This window comes from Filicampus tigris, chromosome 18 (assembly GCF_054856515.1).
Source record: "Filicampus tigris isolate MCC_2025a chromosome 18, RoL_Ftig_1.0, whole genome shotgun sequence".
NCBI classification, from domain to species: domain Eukaryota; kingdom Metazoa; phylum Chordata; class Actinopteri; order Syngnathiformes; family Syngnathidae; genus Filicampus; species Filicampus tigris.
Window position 1 is genome coordinate 9,911,170 of NC_141234.1, and position 24,608 is coordinate 9,935,777.

General features: G+C 42.1%; 3 protein-coding genes across 4 annotated transcripts; 2 read left to right on the forward strand and 1 right to left on the reverse strand.

Moving 5' to 3' along the window:
- Positions 1 to 190: 190 nt before the first annotated feature.
- On the forward strand, positions 191 to 9,314 carry tfap2e (transcription factor AP-2 epsilon). 2 transcript variants are annotated; one of them, XM_086014030.1, is made up of 7 exons: positions 191 to 367; positions 1,665 to 2,108; positions 3,776 to 3,830; positions 5,312 to 5,543; positions 7,481 to 7,599; positions 8,016 to 8,154; positions 8,427 to 9,314. In XM_086014030.1, the coding sequence occupies exons 1-7, from the start codon at positions 329 to 331 to the stop codon at positions 8,686 to 8,688; spliced, it is 1,290 nt and encodes a 429-aa protein (XP_085870156.1). In that variant the 5' UTR covers positions 191 to 328; the 3' UTR covers positions 8,689 to 9,314. The 2 variants fall into 2 exon arrangements, with proteins under 2 accessions (XP_085870156.1, XP_085870157.1); XM_086014031.1 differs by lacking the exon at positions 191 to 367 and adding an exon at positions 698 to 965.
- Positions 9,315 to 12,024: 2,710 nt separating this feature from the next.
- psmb2 (proteasome 20S subunit beta 2) lies at positions 12,025 to 19,895 on the reverse strand. Its single transcript, XM_086015192.1, has 6 exons — positions 19,674 to 19,895; positions 19,115 to 19,237; positions 18,961 to 19,031; positions 12,526 to 12,688; positions 12,374 to 12,423; positions 12,025 to 12,236 (listed from the first exon to the last, which is right to left on the reverse strand). Exons 1-6 carry the CDS (start codon positions 19,762 to 19,764, stop codon positions 12,138 to 12,140), a joined length of 597 nt encoding a protein of 198 aa, XP_085871318.1. The 5' UTR covers positions 19,765 to 19,895; the 3' UTR covers positions 12,025 to 12,137.
- On the forward strand, positions 19,871 to 21,270 carry cdca5 (cell division cycle associated 5). Its single transcript, XM_086015191.1, has one exon. The coding sequence runs from the start codon at positions 19,894 to 19,896 to the stop codon at positions 20,785 to 20,787; it is 894 nt and encodes a 297-aa protein (XP_085871317.1). The 5' UTR covers positions 19,871 to 19,893; the 3' UTR covers positions 20,788 to 21,270.
- The last annotated feature ends 3,338 nt before the right edge of the window (positions 21,271 to 24,608 follow it).

Genomic DNA, 24,608 nt, shown 5'->3' on the forward strand with positions numbered 1-24,608 from the left:
AGGGAGCCCGTGTATATTAGTGGGACGTGTACAACACTTATGAGAATCCCTGCTCTACCCCTCCCAAAATACGCGAAAAAAGTTTGTATCTACTCCCCCTTTACAATACTTCACACCTCCCGCCCTCTTTCTTTTGAAATGTGCCCTCCTACTCCCTGTTCTGTCCTCTCGACTCCTCACTCATACAAACTCCTGCATGGCGTGACACACTAACTCACTTCTTCTCTCTCACCTCTCCACCCATCATCACTTCTTCTTTTTCCCCGATTTTTTTTTTTTTTTTAACCCTTCAACTGCATTCTTTCTGACTGTCTGCATTGGCGAAAGCATGCTGTGGAAGGCCCGGAACAAGAATGATGGCATGCAGGTATCGATACCATTTCTTTAGTTTTGTTGGGACTGTGCGTAAAAGTTGGATGCGTTTAATGCGTAATTGAATGAGAGGTTAATTTAATCGTAAATATTGATACAAAACACACATGAATGATGCAGATATCTGTGAGTAAAAGGAAAAAATAGAATTAAAAAAAACGATGCAATTTCTCAGTTAAATTAGAAGAGTTACATGGTGCGTATTTTTTTTTTCAAGTGTGTGGGAATGTACTAATTGACTGAATATATCTCTTTAAGAGAAGTGGACCCCGTCGACCCCTCCCCTTATTCTTGCAGCTGCACCAAACCTATAAGTAGTGCCTTCATGGAGAGCATCCACGCCTCCGTCTATATGTGTGTGCGTGTGATGGTGTGTGTGTGTGTGCGTAAAGACACCGAGCCTTGAAGAAAAAGTAAATAAGACATCGAGTTCTTTCATGGACCCGTGAAACGAAGCTGGATTACTTTGTGGAGAATTTTACTGATCCCTTGGAAGGTTGAGCATCCAGTTGATTTGATTGTTTTATTTTTATTTTTAACATTGAGGGTGTTAAGAGTGGGTCCAGATGTTAATCCACACCTATTCGGCTATGGTGAGTGTGGCGCATTTGACGCCTTTTTGGACCACTTTGTAAATACATTTGCGCTTGATATCACAACGAATGTGACTCATGACAGCTAATTAACATAATTGTGCGTCCACTTGATTGTTTTATTATTTGCATAGTGACTGACTTGAGTCTAAGAGACTTTCTTGCGATTTGCACTCCTTGCGCACTAATCTGCAAAACGAAAGGTGCATTATTTTGCATTTTAATAATGATAAAATATAGATTAAAAACGGTATTTTATATTTGAAATTTGGTGGGCATGCATGTCTGTGTGAAATAATGGAGCCACATATTGATCCGGCTGACCCAGCCCTTCAAAACAAAAATCAATTTGTGTCAGGATGTGTGTGAGCCTAAATGTAGGCTATTAAATTGATTCAACAACTTTTTGATGGACAATGCCTTCAAGAATATTTGCGTAATTTTTTACCCAAAATGCGATGATACATATACTATAAAGCGTATTGCATGTTCTTTGCACCGCTTCGTGGCTGCCTGCGACCTTTGTGACACAAGGGGCGATTCTGCCAGTGTACATTAAATCAGCTGAAAATATTATGCATTATAAGGCCAGCCATTGAAGATGCGGCCATCATTTTGGAGTGTAATATAATGTGCATTACGTGTTTTTTGCACAGCTTCCAATTCCCCAAGTTTGGAACGTGTGTGGTTTTTGTGCAGGAGCGCGCAGACGGACTGAGCAGCTCGTCACCGAGCGGGCGCCTCTCCCAGTTGTCCTCCCTCAACCAGGCCGCCTACTCCTCGGCTCCCCCCCTCTGCCACACTCCGGCCTCCGACTTCCAGCCGCCGTACTTCCCTCCCCCGTACCCGCAGTCCTCCCTGTCATACTCCCAGAGCCAGGACTCGGCCTACTCCCACCTGTCGGACCCTTACCCATCTATTAACTCCATCCATCAGCATCAGCAAGCCGCATGGCACTCCCAGAGGTCGCGCTCCGACGAAGGGGGGCTTCTGTCGCAAACGCACCGGGCTCTCGGGCTCGACCCCCGGAGGGAGTACGCGGCTGTCCCCCGACTGCTCCACGGGCTCGGGGAAGGGGCCGCCGCTCTCGGGGATGGACCCCTCGGGATGCACATAGGACATCACGGCCTGGATGATCTTCAGGTGATCTCTCTTTTACTTTGCCCCCCCACCCCCACCCCCACCCCCGTCCCATCCCTTGTTAGAAATTTTGGTGCTGCGTAATGAGCAACGAATGCGTAAAGTTGACGTTTTTAAGTGTACATGCGTTTATATGAAGTGAGAAACGCAGTGCTAATTGGACACTGTAATCTAAATATATTTTTTAAAATCAAAACATGATCAATCCAATGTGATTTTTTTTTTTTACTCTACTCCTTAAAATTACATAGGCATTATTTAGTACAAAATGAATCAGCAGGATATAGTGTAAAAATAGCCCTGTAAGTTTTGGCGCTCAATCAATCAATAAATATAAAAATGATAATATAAACATCAAAACATTTTAATGTAATATTTGTTTTAATCTAAAATACATCTTGATCACTTGGAAGGTTGACGAAAACATGCATCTTATAGTATTAAAATGACAAATTCCCCTAAAAGACAGTTTTGAAAAGATATTTAGGCGTCGCTTTAATAACGATTACATAAAAAAAATTCAACATTTTATAAGTTATGAATGGCAACTATTTTTAAACATATTTCCATCACAAAACAGATATTTATCTTTTTATCGTTAATTTTTTGTGGGGTCAAATTCGCCCAGCTATTAAAACAGTTGTCTAATATTGCGTGCTGACATGTTTCCTAACTGATTTAATAGAATTAAATTCAGTCTCGTCACTTACATGCAGCATGCATGTTATCAATCAATGAATTCGCGTCTTTTTTTTCCCTTTTTTTTTTTACGCGTGGCGTACGAGACAAAATGACTCCCACTTTTCCCCATCGCTTCTGCATCTTTTTTTTTTTTTTTTTTTTCCAGCCCAGAAGAATAGTTTGTAAGGTTTAGTGAGCAGTCAGCTTCCCCGCAGCAGGTGCAGCTGCAGACGCAGTTTGTTGCACAAACACACCGCGACCAATTGATGTGCACGCTCATTATTAAGAAAAGCGACGTCGCCAGAAGAACACAGTCAAGGCGGGCATGTCGCTGCTAAACGGAGGCCTGCTCGACAAGCGTCTTTATTTTGATTAATGGACGATATCCTGAACCTTTAAAGCCGACTATGAATTTAGCACAAAGGAGCTCGCCTTGTGTCCTTTTATCACCGCTTGAATGAATGGAGCAAATGCATTAAACGGATTCGATTAAGTCAAACTAACGCCACGCTGACGAATATTTTGATGGCGACACAATTGCGCTTTGGGAGTCCAGTTCAGATCCAATTTGAACTTTTTTTTTCCTTTGTTGAACTAATACAATAATGTGGAACACGAAAACTGATTAGTCACTCTTTCTTTTGTTTATCGTTGCTGAGTGCATTAATAAGGTGGACCGACCGTTTTATTAAAAATATATATATATTAAAAAAAACTCAAATGATATGGCCATAGCTAAAGAATTCCTTGATGGTATAGAATCACCTTTTTGAAAGAACCAGCAATGAACCCCTAAACAACCCCAGAGGTAAAAAAAAAAACAAAAAAAACAGGAAACAGGAAAGCAATATCGAACCTCTGAAGCATCTTTAGTTTTTAGAGTGTTCATTACCTGGCTTTTAAAGAGAAAAGCAATGTGTGTGTGTGTGTGTGTGTATGGGGGCTATAAGGCCAGTGGATAAATGATAGTGACTGTCTGTCTGACACAGGGAATGGAGGAAGGATCAGCCTTGGGCATCCTGGACCACTCTGTCATTAAAAAAGGTAAGCTCCCAATATGCGTGTGAGTGCTTGTGTCTGTGTGTGTGTGTGCGTGTCTATATATGTGAAGAGAAAGGGCGAGCGCTTGTGTCCAAAGTGTGCACCTATATAATTGTGCTATACATGCTGAAGGGCTTTTTGTGTTTAGTAATGGCGCTCCAACACCAGTCTTGCCTTGCTGACACACACGCGCGCACACACTATAAATAATTCTGTTTTGCTATTTCATTTGAAGTCAAGAAGTCCTCTAATACTCAGCTGCAGACTTTCACCCCAAAGGCACACATTCTTAATGAACTGTTCATGGTCATATGAGAGAGAGAGAGAGAGAGAGAGAGAGAGAGAGAGAGAGAGAGAGAGGGATTAAAGTGAAGAGAAAAGAGAAGTGGGCCAAGGAAAAAAAATTATATGATAAAAGCAGAGTTGTGGGGAAATTTGCAGCGCCGTCGTGCTAATATTACAGATATAGAGTGGCAGTTTTTTGCGGCCCTTTCAGAAGACACAGGGGTACAGTTAGAAAACTCAAGTAGGATTAAAAGATGGTGGAGGGTGACGTTAGTTGATTCTGCATAGGTGTTTTAACCTAAAAATTATTAAATAAGATGATATTGAACACTTGTTTAAACACTGTGTTGAATGATCACCTATACTGATGGGCGGATAAAAAGTTTAGAAAAACTTAAATTTAGAGTTGGTCACATACTCACTGACAATTGAGTGAGAATGAATGTCTTTGAGCATGTGAAATCAAGTTATTTTCGAATACGCATGTAAAACTGAACCACCTGCAGTTTAAACAACGGAATCAACAAACAGCCGTCCACAATTAGAGCTGTCACCACTGGTGCGACGTAACACTAAATACATTAGACAGAAGGGAATTGACATACATGTTCTTGTGGTACTATAGTATTCATTTCACCTTTGGGATAAACTTGAGCTGTGATTGTGAGTCCGATCGTCTCTAAGGTCCATGCATTCTCACAGACACACTCCAAAACCTTGTAGAAAGTATTCTCATAAGAGCTGTTGGAGCTGAAAAGTTACAACAGCTCCAATTGCTATCGATTAATTAGATAATCGATCGGTTGTTGATTAATTGTTGCACCTCGAAACCTTATTATGTTTCAAAATGTATATTTCACAATACAGTGCTATTTTTCGATAGTGAAATTGAAAAAATGGTGGTTGTTTCGGGTGTAACGAAAAACGATTTGAATCGGAAAATAGGTTTGAATCGTTTGAATCTTGAATCGTATCGCACCCCATGTATCGAGATACGTATCGAATCATCTTTGATTGATGAGCTGCACACCTCTAAAACACACATATATATATATATATATACATATGTATGTTTTTTTTGTGCCAAAACAGATTAATGGAATTTCAATGGAGAAAATTGATTTGATATACAACTAAATATAGTCACTAGCTCGGTCAAGGCACCGCTGTAAATACCTCTTTCATCTTTGGCTTTGCAGTTCCTATCCCATCCAAGCTGAACGGTTCATCCCTGTCCGCCTTATCTCTCGGTAAAGACGGCCTCGGCATGGGCGCCGTGTCCAACCCGGCCGAGGTTTTCTGCTCGGTGCCAGGCCGCCTCTCGCTGCTCAGCTCCACCTCCAAGTACAAGGTCACCGTCGGGGAGGTGCAGCGGCGGCTCTCCCCGCCCGAGTGCCTCAACGCTTCTCTGCTGGGCGGAGTCCTCCGCAGGTGAAAGGAAAAGCACCAATAATGTCACACTTCATTCCCTTCATGCCCATACAAACAATTGAGACAAATCAGTAAAGCATCTTAACAGGATCGTGCCATCCAACTTTGGTCACAAGCGTGGTCTTCTTTTCAGAAAGTGTGCAACCCACCACTTGTCTGTTACGAAAATTAAGAGGTGGCAAAAATACTCACATTCTGCACTTATGTAGAAGGTCAGATACTTACATAAAAACAAGTATGGACTCTGGAATATAGTTAAACATAAAAGGAAAAAGAAAAATGATTTCTTACTAGCTAACGAGCGAGTTTGCTTCGGCTAACGTGAATGGATTAACAAAAAACAAACAGATAAATTAGCTACTAATAAAAACACAAACATAAACACCTTATACTTGTATGAGTATTTTCAATTTAGTATCTCAATGGTAAATGCCCCACACAGCTCCAATGCAAACAAACTGTAACAAAAAAGAAAGGTGGTTTTCGGTGAGCTACAATGTTAGGTTACAAATGAATGAATATGTCGTCTTCGGTGACCGCTGTACTTCCTGGTTTTCATTGGCTTGTTTTATATTTATAGGGTGTTTTTCCACACAAGTACTTTGGTACTGTAATCAGGATTTCAAGTAATGAAATGGATTTCAAGCATTTCTTTTAATCAATTACCTGAACCTCTACTTGAGTGTATTTTTGCTCCCTTTGCCCCTAATTGCACTTTAGAGTCAATACCACCATAAAGCGCCTTTGACACCAAACTATTTCACCATTTAGAAGGTACATTCAACTTTATATTCTTTGTATTAGGTACAGTGGATGTTATATTTTTACATATTAGGTACAGTGGATGTTATATTTTTACAAACGCACATTGGTCAAGTTTCCACACTTAACTGAAAGCAGACAATGTACACTCAAACAGCTAGCCTACTATTAGCATTCAATAACCACTTAGCAACATGATTGCGTTAACAAGCTAACTATGTCCTCTTTAATAAAAATACTTTTTTAAGGTTTTTATATCAACTGGTACTTCACTGTGACAGAGTTAGCTTGACAACATCTAATTTAACACGTTATATGATGAGAATTATGAACTATTTACTCTGTAACTTGCCACTGTTTTAGCCTCCCTTAAAGAAAAAACAAAATGGCGGCAGTAGTGTCTCTAAAAACATCATAAGGTTTCTTAAAGAGGCAGTTACCCCAAAATGACAAGGTGGATAGCAATTTGAATGAGTCGTTTCATCAAATAACTTGTTGTGGATAATAAAACATAAAATATTCAACCATTTATCACACACAAGATAGTTAGCAGAGCAATATGTGTGACATTCCCAAACTATAATTAATGAATTGATATACAAGACTATTTGGTGTGTTTAGCCACTTATAATAACGCCTGAGAGTTTCATGATCCTGTTCATTTTCATGCTTTCGTTGTTTCTGTCCATCTGAACCTCTCGGCTGATGTCTTCCGAGTAAAAGCACTTATACAAAGTAACTGTGAGGTCAGAGCTTGAGGACCCAAAATGGGTCATGGGACTAAATCACAAGAGTAGGCAACGTTTTAATGAAGCCGGGCCTCGGGGCGAGAGAGAGCAAACTCATGGATGGGGCTCATTAAAGGATCTAAAGGGAAGTAACAGTTTCTGTCTCCTCTACGGAGAGAGACGACCTCCCGCTTGATGACAATTTGTCGCCGTCTGTCATAGCTTTCCAAAACAAACGTTGTGAATGTATAAAAATCAACAGGTCCTTAAAGGTGACTATCAAGGAGAAGAAACAAGACAGGAAATAGAACATACAAGACACATTTGAGTGTTGACCGGGATCATAAGAGGATTTCAGTGCGAAACACACACAAACACGCGCACACAAAAACACACGCAGATTGGACCATCTACTAAAAACTGCTCGCTGTCTCTACTTCCCCTCAGGGCGAAGTCCAAGAATGGTGGCCGCTGTCTGAGAGAGCGTCTGGAGAAGATTGGCCTCAACTTGCCCGCCGGGCGACGCAAGGCAGCCAACGTCACTCTGCTAACATCTCTGGTGGAGGGTACGACTCTCTCACACACACACACACACTGACCTGCCTGTATCCTAACAGATAGAGACATACAGAAATATGTTTGCATTAGATGATGTGAATATCAAGCCAAGCATGGGTGGCACACGCGCGCACGCACACACACCCAGGGTGTCGTTTTTTAAAAAATGAAAGAAGCCAAAAGACCAGTGAACTGTGTAAGTAGTGCAAGTGAGAAAATGGTTGCGCAATGTTTCCCCTGACCTGACTTGACAAAGCAGCAGATTGTGCAGCACTTCTAAAGCATTTTCATGGCTACTAAATAGGAAACCCAACAGATGCCACAATCACCGCCGTGTTTTCACTGTGCTTAAATTTAAATCCTCCAATAGACTCGCACTGCCTCTGTCCTCAACCTCCTCCTCCTCCTCCTCCTCCTCTCGCAGGTGAGGCCGTCCATCTGGCGAGGGATTTCGGATACGTGTGCGAGACCGAGTTCCCCGCCAGAGCCGCCGCCGAGTATCTGTGCAGGCAGAGCGAGCCCGACCAGCTTCCGACGCGACGCAGCATGCTGCTCGCCACCAAGTGAGTGGCACTCCTATCGAACGAAGTGTTGATACTATTTGAGCTGCACAATAAAATATGAAACAATCGAAAAACATTTGAGATTTTGTCGTGAGATTAATCAAGATGACCTTCACATTTTAGCTCAGTGTGAACATGACACGAGAAGTCATTGTTTATCATACCATCCACGGTCAGGATTTCAGGATATAAATGCACCAATCGTGCCTAACAAATACAAAAAAAACAAAAAATAAATTGGCATCCCTCACCTCTTTTTTCGTTTATTAAAGGGAGATCTGCAAGGAGTTTGTGGACCTCATGTCCCAGGATCGCTCTCCGCTCGGGGGCAGCAGACCCACCCCCTGCCTGGAGCCCAGCCTCCAGGGGAGCCTCACCCATTTCAGCCTGCTCAGCCACGGCTTCGGCACCCCCGCCATCTGCGCCGCGCTCTCCGCTTTCCAGAGCTACCTGATGGAGGCGATCAAAATGCTGGACAAAGGAGACGGCGGAGGGAAAGGCCACCACGACAAGGAGATGAAGCATCGTAAATAGACGGTGATGAGGCAAAAAAAAAAAAAAAAAAAAAAAAAAAAAGAGGCCAAAACGTCTCCGTGTCGCAACTTTTGGGACAAATACAGAGACCAGCCTGGACCCTCAGGCATAAGGAGGTGTACTGTACTGTAATGTTTGTCCATAAACCTCACTTCAAATGGACCTCTTCTCAGTAGCATCCACATCAGGATGAACTCCTACATATGGCAGTATTGTTTTATTTCACACCAATTTTTGTTTTGTTTTTTTAATGATGTTCACGGAAGCGGATTTTTCAAACATTTTGGACTCATGCGGGACGTGTCGCATTCAAGCCATATCTGAGGCAACAACCTGCTCTTTTGCTGACAGACTTCATTCTCAGCTTCGGTTTGTAGTTCTTAGCAAAGGCGCTCATGGGAAATGGAGTTGCACGTTCCGTCCTCAGTGGGCGGAGGGGGTTGAAAATGCAGCTCAAGGCGAGGCTAGGCTTTTGTTTGGAAGTTCTGCGTGTTGTGTATATAGGTTAAGAAAAGAGCAAAATCATTTTGTACTTTGTGTGTATGTTTATTATTATTGTTATTAATGTTGCTATCATTGTATTACAACATAAATGTAATATATTATTAAAAAAAAATAAGAATGGATCTGTTTTATGGATGTTTTGATCAGGTATATCAAAACAATTTGCAGTCAACAAAACTCTTTTCATATGTATTGGCCTCCAATTATGAATTAATTTCAAAAGTGTTGGTACAGTGAGACCAATCCTTTTATCACATAAGAAATCAACACTAACCTTTTTTTTTTTTTTTAAACTGAGAGCTACTTCTTGGGTACTGATTAATGCAAAGGGCTGTCTTATAATAAAAATGAAGGATATTAATTTATGTGAAGACAAAAATCATCATATGAAACAGTTTGTTAAATACATTTTTGCCGATGTTCAAATTTTCAAAAGTCATTCCTAGAAAATCACAATGTCCCACCACCGGTGAGCTATTTTGAGAACAGGCCCATGAACGGAAAGGTCGCAGCCAAGGCTTCAACGAATCATTTATTTTGCTGATCAAATCGTTGATAAACTGCTTGTAGCAATGATAGTATAATATTTTGGTGATCAAATACACGTATAATACAGGTATAGTCAACTTAAAACTAATAATTTGATACCTCAAATTATCTCCCACTGACATAATATAGCAATTAGATTTGCAGTACTCATAATCTATAATGTACTCACCTGCAATGACTTCCTCCAGCTCTATTGCAGGTTGAATCCCCCCTAACGTTAAAACATCTCTCTTTACAAGACGGATTGTTCCCAAAGACCATCAAGGTCTCCAGATGACGCGCTCTAACGCTTTCATGACTTCTTAACGCGCCGCCCTGCAGGTTAACATTCAGGAGAAAAGCCACAGATGGATTGTTGACACGTTTGTGCTCCCGTCGGCATCACAAAGCTAATGCTAACCTCGGCGAGCTAATTTTCTCATGTTAAAAATCGCTTAAAAAGGTGACTATGGTCAAAAGTAAAGGGGGCCTAAAAGGGACTCAAGGGGCCTCCGCTCCATCTTTTCTCATCGTAAAAATTGCTTAAAATGGTCAAACTGAGGGGGCCTAAAAGGGACTCAAGGGGCCTCCGCTCCATCTGCAGCCTTCAACACAATGCCTGTGTGGGCACATGCAGAGGTTTGACCCCCAGTGTCCAATAAGCCATCCAACTCAGATGCATCCTTCAAACCATCTGTTTGTGAGTCACTTACTTCCCATGGACCAACCACCAAACGCTATTCCAGCTTTTCAGGGGCCACACGCAGCCTCTCCAATACCTGTCTTTATCTCCCTTGCTCTCCTCCCATCTCATTACTCCTCTCAGTACCCTAACCTCCGCTCTCCTACTCCATCACCCGCTCTCCCAGCCATCGCATTCCCCCGCCCCCCCTTCCCCCCCTCCCCCCTATCTGACACTCAGCAGGGCCGCTCTCCATCTCCGTGTGTGTGCCTGCAGGCAAACATATGCTGCTCTTCCCGTCAAGAAGATTCCGGTGTGTTTGAGAGAGGAGGGATTGTTTAATGTTTATTAATCACCTGTCTGTGGAATGAGGTGGCGAGACAGCGATGGTGCCACACACGCAGGTACACACACAAACTCGGCACACACATCTATTCAGTGACGTTGCCAGCTTGTCCTGGTTTTACAATTACAGCAACACATACTCTGTAAGATTGAAGGAAAACAATATTTTAAGAGCACTTGCTAAAAATAACAGGTGTCAAACTTTAGGCACGGGGGCCAGATCCTGTCCGACAATTTTTTTTTAGGTGGCCCACTAAAGCAATTAAAGTGTATATAATTTCTGGTTCTTACTAAATGGATTTTATTGAAATCTGTTAAGAAATTGCAATTTTTCTTTACTTTAACCAAGGTATTTTTTACATGCTATTCCCCTTCTAAATTCAAAATCAATTTGTTGCTAAAAATAGCTTACATAGTATATAATAGTAATAACATTAACAATAGCCTACAGAGTATGTAATAACAATCAAATGCAAGGTCAGTTGTGAAATATGATGAAACAGAGGATTAAAAAAAAAAAAAAAACTCACCCCTGTTCAAATGCCAGGTTTTTGTGCCATACAAATAAATGAAAAATATTTTCACCTCTGTAAAACTTTTAGTTCATTGAGTTTTACAGGTTACAGGTCACAATAAGTTTTGAAGTGATTACCTTGGTCTTATTTTCGACATCACAATAACACGGTGGTTTAATAGGGGTGTGTAGACTTTTTATATTCAGCGTATCTTTATATGATTTTTTTAGTCATATAAGACTGGAGGGAAATCATAAAAGTGATGTGACCCCTAACAGAATTAACTGATACCCCCTGTTCAACTTAACCTTATGATAAGGGAATTCAATTAAAGGCTTTATATGATTGTTGTGTCCACCCCCCAGAATAAATGTTCACCTTCAAATATATCTGAAGGCTTGTCCCAGAAAAAGCAACCAGTAGATTATTAAAATCTCACACCAGCTATATCATTTGTTTTACGCACATGTTTACAAGATTCAAAACAAAGGGCAAGAGTAGCGGTCCATGTGGTACACCTGTCCATCATCAATCGACTTATCTGTTCTTTATTTTATGTACTAGTACTTCTAAAACGCTTTTGGTCACTCTGCTCTTTTTCCACATACTTTTTTTTTTTTTTTTTTTACGTGCGCAAGCGTGTCCACTGCACACTGACTGAATTCAAGTGCAAAAGTACACAGCCAGGAGCGTGTTCTCTTTCCACGTTGCAGATGAGTAAACTAGAGAGCATAGCGAAAAGCACCACAGGGACAAAGAGCGTATATCTCAACTGCGCGTCACTTTTTATTGGAACAGAAAGAACAAGGAGGTCAGTGGTAGAAAAAAAAAAAAAAAAAAAGGTTGTGATTTGCTGGTAGCTAAGCAGGGAACGGTTACTTGGTGGGGGAGAGCTTCTCCAGGTCATGGATGCCCTCCTTGTCAATCAAACGGACGGTGAAGGAGGGAAGGTTCAGGATGAAGCGCCTGTTCAGCTGGTGGAGGCGGACACGACAGTGAGATCAGAACAAATCGAGTGAAACTAACGAGAATCAATTTGACGTAGCAATTAACTACTAATTCTCCCAAAGTTATGGGATTAAAAAGCAGAGTGAAAGGTGAAACAACAAACCTCTTCAATGCACTTCTTCAACACATCCACTGCTTCATCTCTGGTCAGATCTGGAAGAAACACAAGGATGAGTCGACGATGAGTTCCAGAAAAAATAAATAAACAAAAAAAAATAAAGAGGAGACAAAACTAGCTTTGGTGGCCTAACACACCTGGTTTGTAGTAGCGGTCAAGGATGGAGAGCGTGAGGAAGGCGCCATAGCCATGGGCGGCGAAGGGGGCCTTGACCAGCGAGGACAGGTGGTCCATGTAGTAGAGACCCGGCCCGTCCGCGTCGTCGTAGCCCGCCAGCAACATGTTGACGTGATACGGTGTCTGAAGACAGGAGATCCCGTGTCGAAACATTTCACTGCTTTTGGGGTGCACTTGTGCTGATGTCGCTGCGCCACAGTGTATGATAGCAAGATAACTTGAACAATGCGTTAATTGTAGATGTGAGGATGCCCGATGGGGACATACAGCGGCAGGTTATTCTTCCTCGCTAGCTTCCGCGTTTTAGATCGCTTGGGAGGATTTTCATCCATTTTCTACAGCGTGAAAAAGAGACATGGGGCAAATGTGTGTTTGTTTGGGGGGGGGGGGGGGGTTAGTCACTTGCAGTGTGACATCTGCTGGAAGTCAGCACCCCTGTTGCCTCCTCCATCGCACCCCCCCCTCCCATTTCTTCGCTCGCTTGCTCGTCCCCTCCTCTCCTCTCCCGCTGCCTTCACCCCGAGCCACGCCAGGGCTCATTAAAAACTTCTAAAGTCGTTTCTCTTGCAGCCCCTTCTCCATCGTTAGAAATTACATCTTCCACGCTTGCAGCCTCTTCTCTCCCTCCAGTGCACAAATTTCTTTCCTCAATTAAAAAAAAAAAAAAAAACACAATTTGGAGGGCTTCAAAACATCTTGAAGCCTAAATGCTTGACAGACAGTGTTTTTGATTAACACCAAATAGGAACACAACAGAATAATATTTTGCTCTCTTTTTGCCGGGCGGGTTACGATCCAAACACCTGGCCTGTCATTTCAATTGAGCTCACATTTGACCTGCTTATTTCCGTGACTTGTGTTGGCGTTATATTTGCCACGAGGGGGATGATTGTTATATCCCCTGCGGCATGGGCCTTCGTGTGAGTGTTAATGATGGCCTCACACACACTTACTCACTCGAAAGCAGAACTGTGTGTGTGTGTGTGTGTGTGTGTGTGTGTGAGGGGGAGTCGGTGCACAGCAGGTACAGCCGAATATCATACACGTGTGTGTTTGTACGTGCGTTTTACTCCTCTGTGAGCCTGCGAACGCCCCAGTGGCATCACCCCCACCCGCTAGACACCTGCCTCGCCGGTTACAATGTAACAATAATACGGACCTGGCATCAAAATAACCTTCCCATGTCACCTCAAAGGCACCTTGTTAACCTCGCCACCTGAACTCACACCTCAATTCACATGAACAAACAATACGCATCATCTGATCAACCCAACACACACACACGCAGTTTGTATTATGCACAAACAAGACAAAAGGCAGATTATTCTCGATATGCAATTAAAATTGCATTGTTGTTTTTACCATATCCAACTGAAAATATCCAATGGTGATGAGAAATGTGTTCCCAATATTTATGGATCTGTCTGTACTTGCCCAACCTAGTTTCTGCCCACTTTAAAGCGGAAGTCAACCCAAACATATTTTTTTCAAGAATAGGTTCCCGGCAGGCCCACTAGTTGAAACACGGCATTCTGATTAATTTTGCGTTTGTGGAATATAAATTAACACGCAAAATGCACTTGTTTTTAGCCATCTCTGAAAATGACATCACAACTGCTCACAACGACCAATCACGGCTGACCTGTTTTCTGAATCTGAGCCGTGATTGGTCGTTGTGAGCAGTTGTCATGTCATTTTCAGTCAACAGAAGTGACAAAATGGCCGCCCCTAGAGATGGCTAAAAACAGGTGGATTAACACTTATTCCACAAACGCAATATTTATCAGAATCCCCTGTTTCAACTAGTGGGCCTACTGGGAACACATTCTGGAAAAAAATCTGTTTGGGTTGACTTTTGCTTTAACCTTCCAAATCTCAACTAAAGAATATTTTTGAAAAATCAGAACACACAGAAACAATGCACCAATGCTCAAACTCTTCTTCCAAGTTTCGGCGCCGCCCTTCCTCCCTTCCTGTCGCCATGTCTGCACCACCCCCCCCCCCCCCCCCGTTTTTGCACCCTGCCCCCGGGCGTGTTCCCTTTATTGGCATTTCTCCTCAATCTGTTGTATTAATTGTTCATCTGTGCGGGAGCTGTTGAGCTGTGTGCAATATGGCACCAGTAATTATTTGTGCCCATCGTGTGCCCGTGTTGGAAATTTATCACCGACACATATGGGCAGAGGCTAACTGTTGCAGTGGCCTGACAAAACAGGTTACTGTAGCAATCGATCACTGTTAGGGGATGCCCTAAAATCCACTGTGCTATAGCTCCCTCAAGTATCCTTAACATCATGTTGAATTGCTACAATGGCTGTTAATCACCGTCAATTCAAAAAAGAATCAAATCTGCTCTGCTAACCATCGCAAAAAAGGACGAGAATAATATTGACTCACAGAAGATGGCGGACATTAACAACCAATTGAAGGACCCAGGTGTTCAGTCTTGACAGGTTGTTTCTGGTAAATCGACTTGTCTATTCGACATCACGACAAAAGCTCCAAAACGCAGCAAAAGACAGGACTCGACAGTTTGTTTGGCCCTGCGCTGAATCCTGTGCCTCATTACTGATGCGGACTTGTCAAGGCCTCCGGTGATTAAATTTACCGCCATTTTTTTTCTTCTTCTTCTTTGTTTCGCTCCTCTCTTGCTCTCCCTGCTCCCTGAAGCTGGAGTAAATGCAGTTCTCCAGAGGTTAATAACGCGGCCCGGCTGTTTTCCTGGACGGCGGGGCAGGTTGGTAAGCGCAGTGCTACGCAGACAAAGTCAGGACTAACCCCCCCCCCCCCCCCCCCCCCCGCCTCAACGTTCAGACATGCTCCGCTGACGAGAGTTAACGACACCTCCCGGTGTTCGGCAGCCACTGGAGTATGACATCTCTCAGACTATAGAACTCATCTGGAATGTACCTTGGGGGAATAAGGCCATACGAATTAACAATATAGCGCTGATTAATTTATCAGCCAGTAGTTTTTAACCTAGGGCTTCGGATACGCTGGCAGTACGGTGATCATTTTTGGGGAGGGGGCGGATGCACTCAGAGGATGACTTGAGGATCGAGGAGGAACAATCGGGACACAAAACAAACCATTATCTTGATAAATCCTCTTTTTGCTGTGGCTAGATATTAATCGGCTGTGATTTAATCGTATTAATTAAAACCAATTCTCAAATATCTGGGACAGTTGCCCAGACATCAACTGAGCAAAAGGTTAGGACTACAGGCGGCTTCGTATAAATCGATACTTAATGATGTTTTCTCCCGCCAACCATCTTAAACTCTCGAGTTCATTAGTGCAGTACATGATGCAGATTTTGGCAGATGCAGAGTATAAAGAAGGAAGACTCACAGGTTGAGGTTTTTTGTTTTTTTTGCTGTTGTTATCATTTCCAAAACAATTTGGTGAGTCAAAAGGAAAACGTAAGAAAATTGATTGCAAAATATTGATGTTCCAGATCTGAAAGACCTTCCGCACAAGACGGACTAAGAGAAAACATGAAAAAACTGTTAATCCAACAAAATTTGCAAATGTCCGGATACTCTGGAGGTTGCTGAAAGTAAGAGGAAAAAAAAAAAACATAGCTTGAGGAAGGTGTGGGATGTTGGTTGGGGGGGAAAAAATGCTTTGGATTTAGTTTCTCAGCACTCCTGAGAACGCAGCATTGATAAATCCTGCGCTCACAAAGCCAAAGTCGTAACCAAGAGGCACAAAAATAAAGATTCCCTCGCAGCGGATGACAAGACATGCATAAAAATGCTCTTCTGCTCAACATTTTCCAACCTTGACTGAATACAAATGATCCTAAAGCCCTCTTCCATGTGCAAATTACTTGAAGATTCTTTTTGTGTGGATATAGCCTCGTCTCCATCGAGCGTTTTTGTTTTGCTTCGGTTTTATAAGGTCGCAAATTATCCTACCCGTACCATACCCGTCGTCTGCAGTAACCTTATTTCTTGAGGAGCCAGAGTTGTAGTATCTTTCAGTTTTTTTAAGTTGGTGTTGCCCCCGCACTTCATATTGAATTATACTTGAATTAATAGATAAAAGGATCATTCAAAAGGTAGAGAGAACTATGACGCCCTTTACAGTGCTACATCAGTCCCAGCTGTACTGGAGCATTTAAAGTCATGTGTACATTGACTCCTCCTGGTTCTCACACTCCATTTTGTACAGTGTAGGTCTACTGAGAGTATATGTTGTCCCAGCTGGGACTCCCTCCGCTCCCCTCCTCCTGCCACCCCACCCCTATTCGAGGCTCGATGTGTCCCACATTCCCTTCCCGGCCACACTAATTGTTTTTTGTAATTATTTTCACCCTTCTGCTATTGTGAAAGGAAGCAGCTGCACAATTCGGAACAAATTGGTGTGAGCGTGCAAATGATCAAACTTTTTTTTTTTTTTTTTTTTTTATAGTTTTAGCAAAGAAAACTGAAGTTGAACATTAACATGAGTTAACTTTAACAATTTGCTATATAGTGCCTTCACCTCAGTCACTAGACCTGGTATTACGTTCAACCCCTCTGTTATGTTGGATTCGGAATGAAAAATGTCTCCGGTTGGGCTCAGGTGTTTTCATGAGGTCTCAAGGAAGACATGTCTGCATCCAACTTCTTTTCAAATTCATCATGAGAGTGAGCACAAATGTTTTTTTTCTTCATCACGTGTTGCATAATGGAAAAAATTACTTAATATGCTCACTCCATCATAGTTCTTTCTCCACATTTAGACCCAAGAAAATTACATTGTAATACTGTGAGATTTTATTCCCTTTCCTCATTATTTAATCGCATTTCAAATCATCTGTATTAGTATTTAGTAGTTTAGAGGCATTTATAGATGCTAAATTAAAAAAAGTGTGCCATGGACTAGCATTTAAAGGCAACTGAAACAAGTCATTATCCGTATGACTGCATTTATTCATCTATTGTACTAAGTAATAATGGTAATAATAATGTACTAAGGTACTACTGTATATCGTCGCTGTCATGTGAAAAACACTTATGTCCATTTTTTTTTCATTTTTCTTATTTTTACATGAATGGTGTTGCCGCATTAGTGACATCGCACAAATGTGAACATTTTTTAAAGTTTCCAAAATTGGAGATACGTGTTTTTCGCAGGACAGCGACGATATGAAGGTTCACAGTTAACAGTTCTGATGTGCATACCTTCAGTTAGCACGAAACTGCTGAAAATGTGGCATTATTACATTCAAGTCATGAAAAACTGGAACAAAAACCCCCAAAACAAAACAAAAACAAAAAAATCAATATTTTGGACATAATCACAATGATATACAGAGTTTACCTGTGTAATACGTGGTGACCGGCACACAAATGAAGCAATTGAGAATGCAGAACTACGAAAAAGAACTACAAAAAAAAAAAAGGAAGTCTCTCATTACCTCCAGATGGGACTGACTAGTTGAAGAGAAACAATCGCAGAGCTCCCACTAATCGCAAATACATTTAGCATAAGTGTGGGATGTATTCTTATTTACATCGATGTCAGTCTCTGAAAAATATCGCTTAAAGTGAAACTTGTCTGTTGCACAAAAATGGTTGGGGGCTGCCACTCTAAACATGCTGTATGTGATGTTTTAAAACTGATATATTCTTTGCAAATGTTTCCAGTTCTAATTTTGATACATTGTATACAGTACAGTGAAGGTTTATGATGACTCATTAAAGTAGAAGTCAACCCAAACATATTTTTTTCAAGTATATGTTCTATGCAAGCCCACCAGTTGAAACAAGGCATCCTGATGATTATTGCCTTTGTGCAATAAGAGTTAATCCACCCATATTTAGCCATTTCTGGGGGCAGCCATTTTGTCATTTCTGTCGACTGAAAATGGCATCACTACTGCTCAGGGCTCAGGTAACGACCAATCACGGCTCAGCTTCAGAAAACAGGTCAGCCGTGATTGGTCGTTACCTGAGCTCTGAACAGTTGTGATGTCATTTTCAGTCGACAGAAGTGACAAAACGGCCGGCCCCTGAGATGGCTAAAAAGGGGTGGATTTTGCTGCTCAACTCATGTTCCACAAACGCATTATTAATCAGAATGCGCCGTGTTTTAACTAATGGGCCTGCTGCGAACATATTCTTGAAAAAAATGTGTTTGGGTTGATTTCCATTTTAAGCATGGCATATACTGTATATTGAACCCTAAACTAACAATGTGTTAAACTTATTCAAACCCACTATTTTAAAACCTCAACAGTGAATCCAAATGACAACTTAATATGTGGAATTCCCAGTTCATCTATATTCAAACACCCCGTTTCCAAATCAGGTTTGGATAGGGTGAGGACTGCCATAGAATGGCAGTCATGTTTTCCTTTTATGCAAAGAGAAAAAATAAAAATTAAGATTGTCGAGTATACATACCCTGCTTCGAAGATACTCTGCGAGGTTCTTTCTCGTGAAGTTTGCTGCGGCTGCTGGGCTGAGTTCATAGCCTGCAAAACCAAACATTAAAAAAAATAAAAAATAAACCAAGACTTTCCTCAAGTACATTTCAAACCCAATATTAAGTGCTTACCGTTTCTCATTTTGTAGAGCTGAACATTCTTCTGGATATACTCTGCAAACTGCACCGTGTCTCCTGCCTCTCCCACACACAGCAGCAAGATCTTCTCGCTTAGTTTGAACATCTTGTCATCGTCTGGAAGACAAGGGGGACGAATAATTGTTGGAAGGAATAGCCTACAATATGGACTGGTTTAAAAACGCAATGACTTTCACTTTCGTTATAATTTTGGGTCAAATTTGTCGACTATTTAACGAAGCTATTGTGATGGAGTGGATATATTTGATGTATTTACATGATATACATGTGCATATCAAAATGCAGAAATCCAAATAGAAGACTGTAAAAATAAACTCGTCGTGCATAAATGTGCAGATTTTACATTCGCTGGCTCGACAAACATGTAAGTGAATGGGGCACTTTTAGAACAAAGACGCTACCGTCATACTTGACACACAAACACATTTCATTCAAGACGTTCGGCATCTTGGGTTAATATAACAACATAAACTTGAACATATTCTGACAGTGTATCTTGGTAGTCATGCTAAGCTAACACATTGTCACATACCTTGTTTCAACTGAAGGAAACTGCTGACGGCGACATTATCGGCAGCGACGAGGACAAAATCCGGTCCCTGTATACCGATTAAATATTCCATTTTGTATTACGAGAGGTATTTTAATAGAGAATATTAAATATAAAAGACGCGCTCCAGCCTCGCTTGGTCAGATTACACAGCAAAAGTTACAAATAGTTGGCGCAGCATCTAAACGTCACCGGAAACTGAATGACGTATTTGGCACGCGACTCAGGCGGGCATTTTGAGCGGACTTTGCTGCTGTGTACTGTGCGTTTTTTTCCGTGCACTCCTCTAAAAAGTGTAATATCCGTATTTTTTTTTGCTTGGATGGGAGATCGAATGAAGGGACGAACCCCTCCGAGCCATAAGACGATGGCGAATTCTAATAAACTGAATGACTCGTCGCAGCGAAGACGGTCCCCGCGGCTGACATCTCCCTTGGTAAATACGGAAAACAACAACATGGCGCGTGACAGTAATGCCCCTGTCAAGCGATTCATTACCATGAGGAAAATAGCGCCCAGGAAAACAACTGCTGCAGCTGTGCACGACAAAGAAAACGCACCGAGGCGATCAGAGGGAAGCCAACCGAAAAGGCAAAAGATTTCCACTCCTGGTCCCGTTCGGGAGAGCGGGCGGTCCTCCAGTGCAAAGAAGGCCGCCTTGCCCTCGCCGATCCTTCCGCCATCAACGCCGGTCCAGCATCGTCCCCAGCAGCCAGCCGAGGATCCACGCGACGCGGTGTGGTCGCAGAAAGTGCGTCGCTCTTACACCAGGATCAGCGACAAATCCTTCAACAGCCCCGACGCCCGAGAGACTCTTTTCGGGTTTGAGATGCTGCAGACCCCCGAGGTGGGACGAAGAGTAGGCCGAGCTAAGGCGGCTCTGGAGGTTTCAAGTACCGCATCTGCTCCCGGTTCCTTCATTTCGGACGCTGAGGACTGCGCTCCGGACTTCGACATCCCCGGGGTGGTGTTGGAAAAGAAAAAGAAGAGCCGGAGGAAGATCCGGCAGATCGACGTCACGGAGCTGGACGCGCTTTCGGCCAAGATGAACGCCGAGTTTCAGGAGGCTGAACAGTTTGAGTTGGTTGTGGAGTGAAATAAATCTGGAGACTGATCAACTCTGAACAAAGGGAATGTTGTGTTCACTGACATCCTGATTAACGAGTTCAGTTCAGTTAAATGTATAAGAATGCCTATTTTCTTGTGTTCTAGCTGTTCCTGCTTGTAAAGTCTGGCATAAGGATATAATGTATAGTCGTAATGTGTTCTTCTGAACAGCTTTCTCCTTGTGCAAATGTTGTTTTGATTGCCCTTTTTCTCATCTTTAGCCCTTACGTGTATTAAAACATTAGCATATATCAAGTAGTATGTTTGGAAACCAACTTGTATGTAAAATTAGATGCACGTATGGAGACAAGACTAAAGGTGAAGTTGTCTACATTGTTTTCCATCACTTTGTTTCATTTTAGTGACTGCAGAGTCCAATGCTGCAGAAGCCTGGACTTTTAATCATTATCTAAACAAATCTTTTGGATTTCTGCTTTTGTTCATGAATAAATATTCCAGATTTTTTTTGTCATTTGGGCTCGTGATATTGCAACCAACAGAATTCATTTTATTTAGTTATCAAGTGGAATATTTTCCAACATCATTGAATGCACGTGCTTTCATGAAAAGTCTTGGACTAACACTTTCAAAAATGTCCTGCCACAATTTACAAAGAAAAACATGACACGTTGCACTTAGGTGTAAACACTGAGATTTTTCTGTGCAATACAGAGGTGTGCCAAGTTCTCACACGCAACATATCAGGTAAGGGACAGGTAGTGTAACTACTATATTTTTTGCTATTGCCACATCTCTGTAAATAAATACAGTTCAGCTCAGCCTTTGGCTAGTGGATGTTATGTCTAATAGTAGTCTTTTGGCAGCGCATCAAATTGCCAATGGAGGCCTGTTTGAAATTAGAGGCGGACCGACCTATAGACGGTTACTATTTTTTTCCCCCAGAAAAAAAGGCTAATGCCCAGCTATGATTATATTCATTTTGAAGTTGTCATGTATATCCTCTTTTTTTTTAGTTATGTGCTCTGAAATGTACTTTAAACATGCAAGCATACAGTATCATTGTTTAAAATATGATATACATATCTTTTTAACAATCTTTTTTTCTTAACTTGTATAAAAGTGGTACCCAATTGTACCATCAAATGGAAAACGACAGTTGAGAACCACTGCTTTTAAAACCATTGCATGCATGTCCTGTTAATACTGGAATTGATTATTTCAGTTGCTTCATGGCAATAATGTTTTCAAATGAAATCTACCAGCGGCACAAATGAGCTTGTGATCAACTTCGGAACTCCAGCTTTCAATACTATACGTGAATGAATGCTCATATGTCCCTTGTGGACAAATTACAGTCACGGTTGCTCAGTGTGTACAGGCGAGACTTGTTAAACAAATATACCACATTCCATCATGCAGCAGTGGTCTCCTGTGATTATGTCAGGCTGAATGAGTGAGCCATCAGTCTACATTTAACGACCAGTGGGCAGGTAAAACATTGCCTCTCAAGGCTTTTAACAACTAAATGGATGTGTTGTTTAATTTGTTCTAACAGGGGGAGTGGTTCACTGTCACATATGTCTTTTTATCCAAGCTGCCGTCTGTAAGACGCATGGTTTTATCAGCCAACGTAATTATTTTCAGTCGATTAACCAGTTGAATAATTTGTGGAAAATATATGCGTGTATGTCTTCTGACCCTCTTAATATAAGCAATGTCTATCTTTTATATGCACCATCATGTCCTTTTATGTTAGTATTGGTATTTACCATTAGTTGCTTGTAGCCCGGTGCAGTGATGCGCAACTGGTGGCCTGCGACCACACTTTGATTGGTCCCTTGATTCTTTAAAAAAAAAAAAAAAAATGTGTGTGGAGTGTGTGTGGGGGGTGATTTATTATTATTTTTTTTTTTTATTTTTCAAACCAAAATAATTCTTCAAAAAACATTGATGAACATTCTATATACGTTTCTCATGAATAACGGGAGTAAATAGAGGACAAAACGCAGGACAAAAAAATGCACCCAAATAATATTACAATTTGGAATGAAAAAATCTTGTTCAGCAGTTTTGTGCTGTCCTTGAATGGTACTTTTCATGCAAGATGCAAGAGGGCCCTTTACGCTATGAAAAATGTACCATGAAAAAAATCAAATAATAAGACCATGTATTTTGCATGTTTGCACATATTTTGCCCAAATTTATAATAATAATAATTCATACATCTGGTTAAGTGTGTGGCACTCCAAGTAGCACTGATGATAAAATGTGGCCTACATCAGCACTTAAGTTGCCCGTGTTTGGCCTTCTAACACAAGACAACAACTCCAGAAAAACACAATTAACAAATGCATGGCACTCAGAATGACACTGCGCATCCCTCATTTGAAATGGATCAATTTGATTGACAACTTCCTCCTGACTTGATACAACAAGTATCAAGTTCGAGGTTTACACCGGTAGGTATGAATGTGCCGAACGCAGAGAAATAATGAGTGTTTGTAGCCAGGGAGTAAATCCACAATTTACTCATACATTTAAGGATGTGTTCTGTTTGCCTCCTCGGGTGCCACATTGTGTTGCTACCCTTCATTTGACATTTCAGCTGCCTGGCAGAGGAGCATGTCGCACTTCATGCGAGGCCTTTTTGTATATTTTTAACAAGTGTGCTTGTCACCATCACTGAAATCTAAACAGGGTGAGACGGGAGCTGTCAACGAGCAGAAACTAAATCAAAATGCTGCTTTTTGCTTGCGAGTGTCTTCATGCTGATTTTTTTTTTTTTTTTTTTTTTTTTAGCAGGGTGGATGTTTTACACACTCAATATAGATGTGTTTTTCCTCTTTCCCTCCCGTGCCTTTTCACCCCCCCCCCCCCCTCCCCTTCCCATTTCACTCACGGCAGTTGTCGCCGGTTCAGCTTGACTGCTTCGTTAGGGCTCATCATTTGCATTCAGATTAATTATCTAATTACTGACAAATGTCCGGCGGCCACCCCACACTCGGGCTCGTCATCTCGCAGCCTGTAATTATTTTAATCATTTACTTTCATCTGGAGCGTGGCTGCCTTACGCCCGTGTTTAGAGGCCATTCTTAATTACCCTGCCAAGACACTCTTTTTGAGAGTGGGAGGGGTGGAGGGGGGATGTTTGGGGGAGAAAAGAGGAATTGGGTGAGGGATTCTGTGTGTGTGTGTGTGTGTGTGTGTGTGTGTAAAGAGAAGGACCAACAGGGACATGATCCAGAGGCTTTTTAAAGCACAGAGGAAGAACTCTCCTCTCCTCCGCCCCCTCCCACCCAACCAACTAACTTCCTCCTCTCACCCACCCGTACCCCTCCTCCACAGCCCCCCCATTGTACTTCCTCTCCCTTTCCCCCCTTTATCGCAAGCTCACACAGGAATCGCCTGTGGGCTTCAGTGCTCCGACTGCTAATACACTCGCACACACACACACACACCCACTTTACATACAAGAGAATCGTGCACCCACTCATCAGAATGCGCACATCTTTCCACTATCTGCACGGAAAATCTATACTTGTCTCGGCTCGACGTGTCTGTTCTCATCCCCCAGCGTCCCATCCATCCCCTCATCCATCCGTTGCACCTGCACGACAAGTTTGAACATCTTCTGTCCTTATCGCAGTATTTGGACAGCCTAGCATTAGACCTGCTGCTCCCTGTCTCCCCCAATGAGGGACGCTAGGTCGCCCCCCCCACCCCTCCCTCCACTGGACCACTCCATAATGATGCTCGCACTCAACCCCCTCAAGCCACACAGCCTTCCCTCGCGCGCTGACTGCTCTTGTTAAGGATAGCCAGAGTGTGAGAGAAAGAGATACAAAGCGC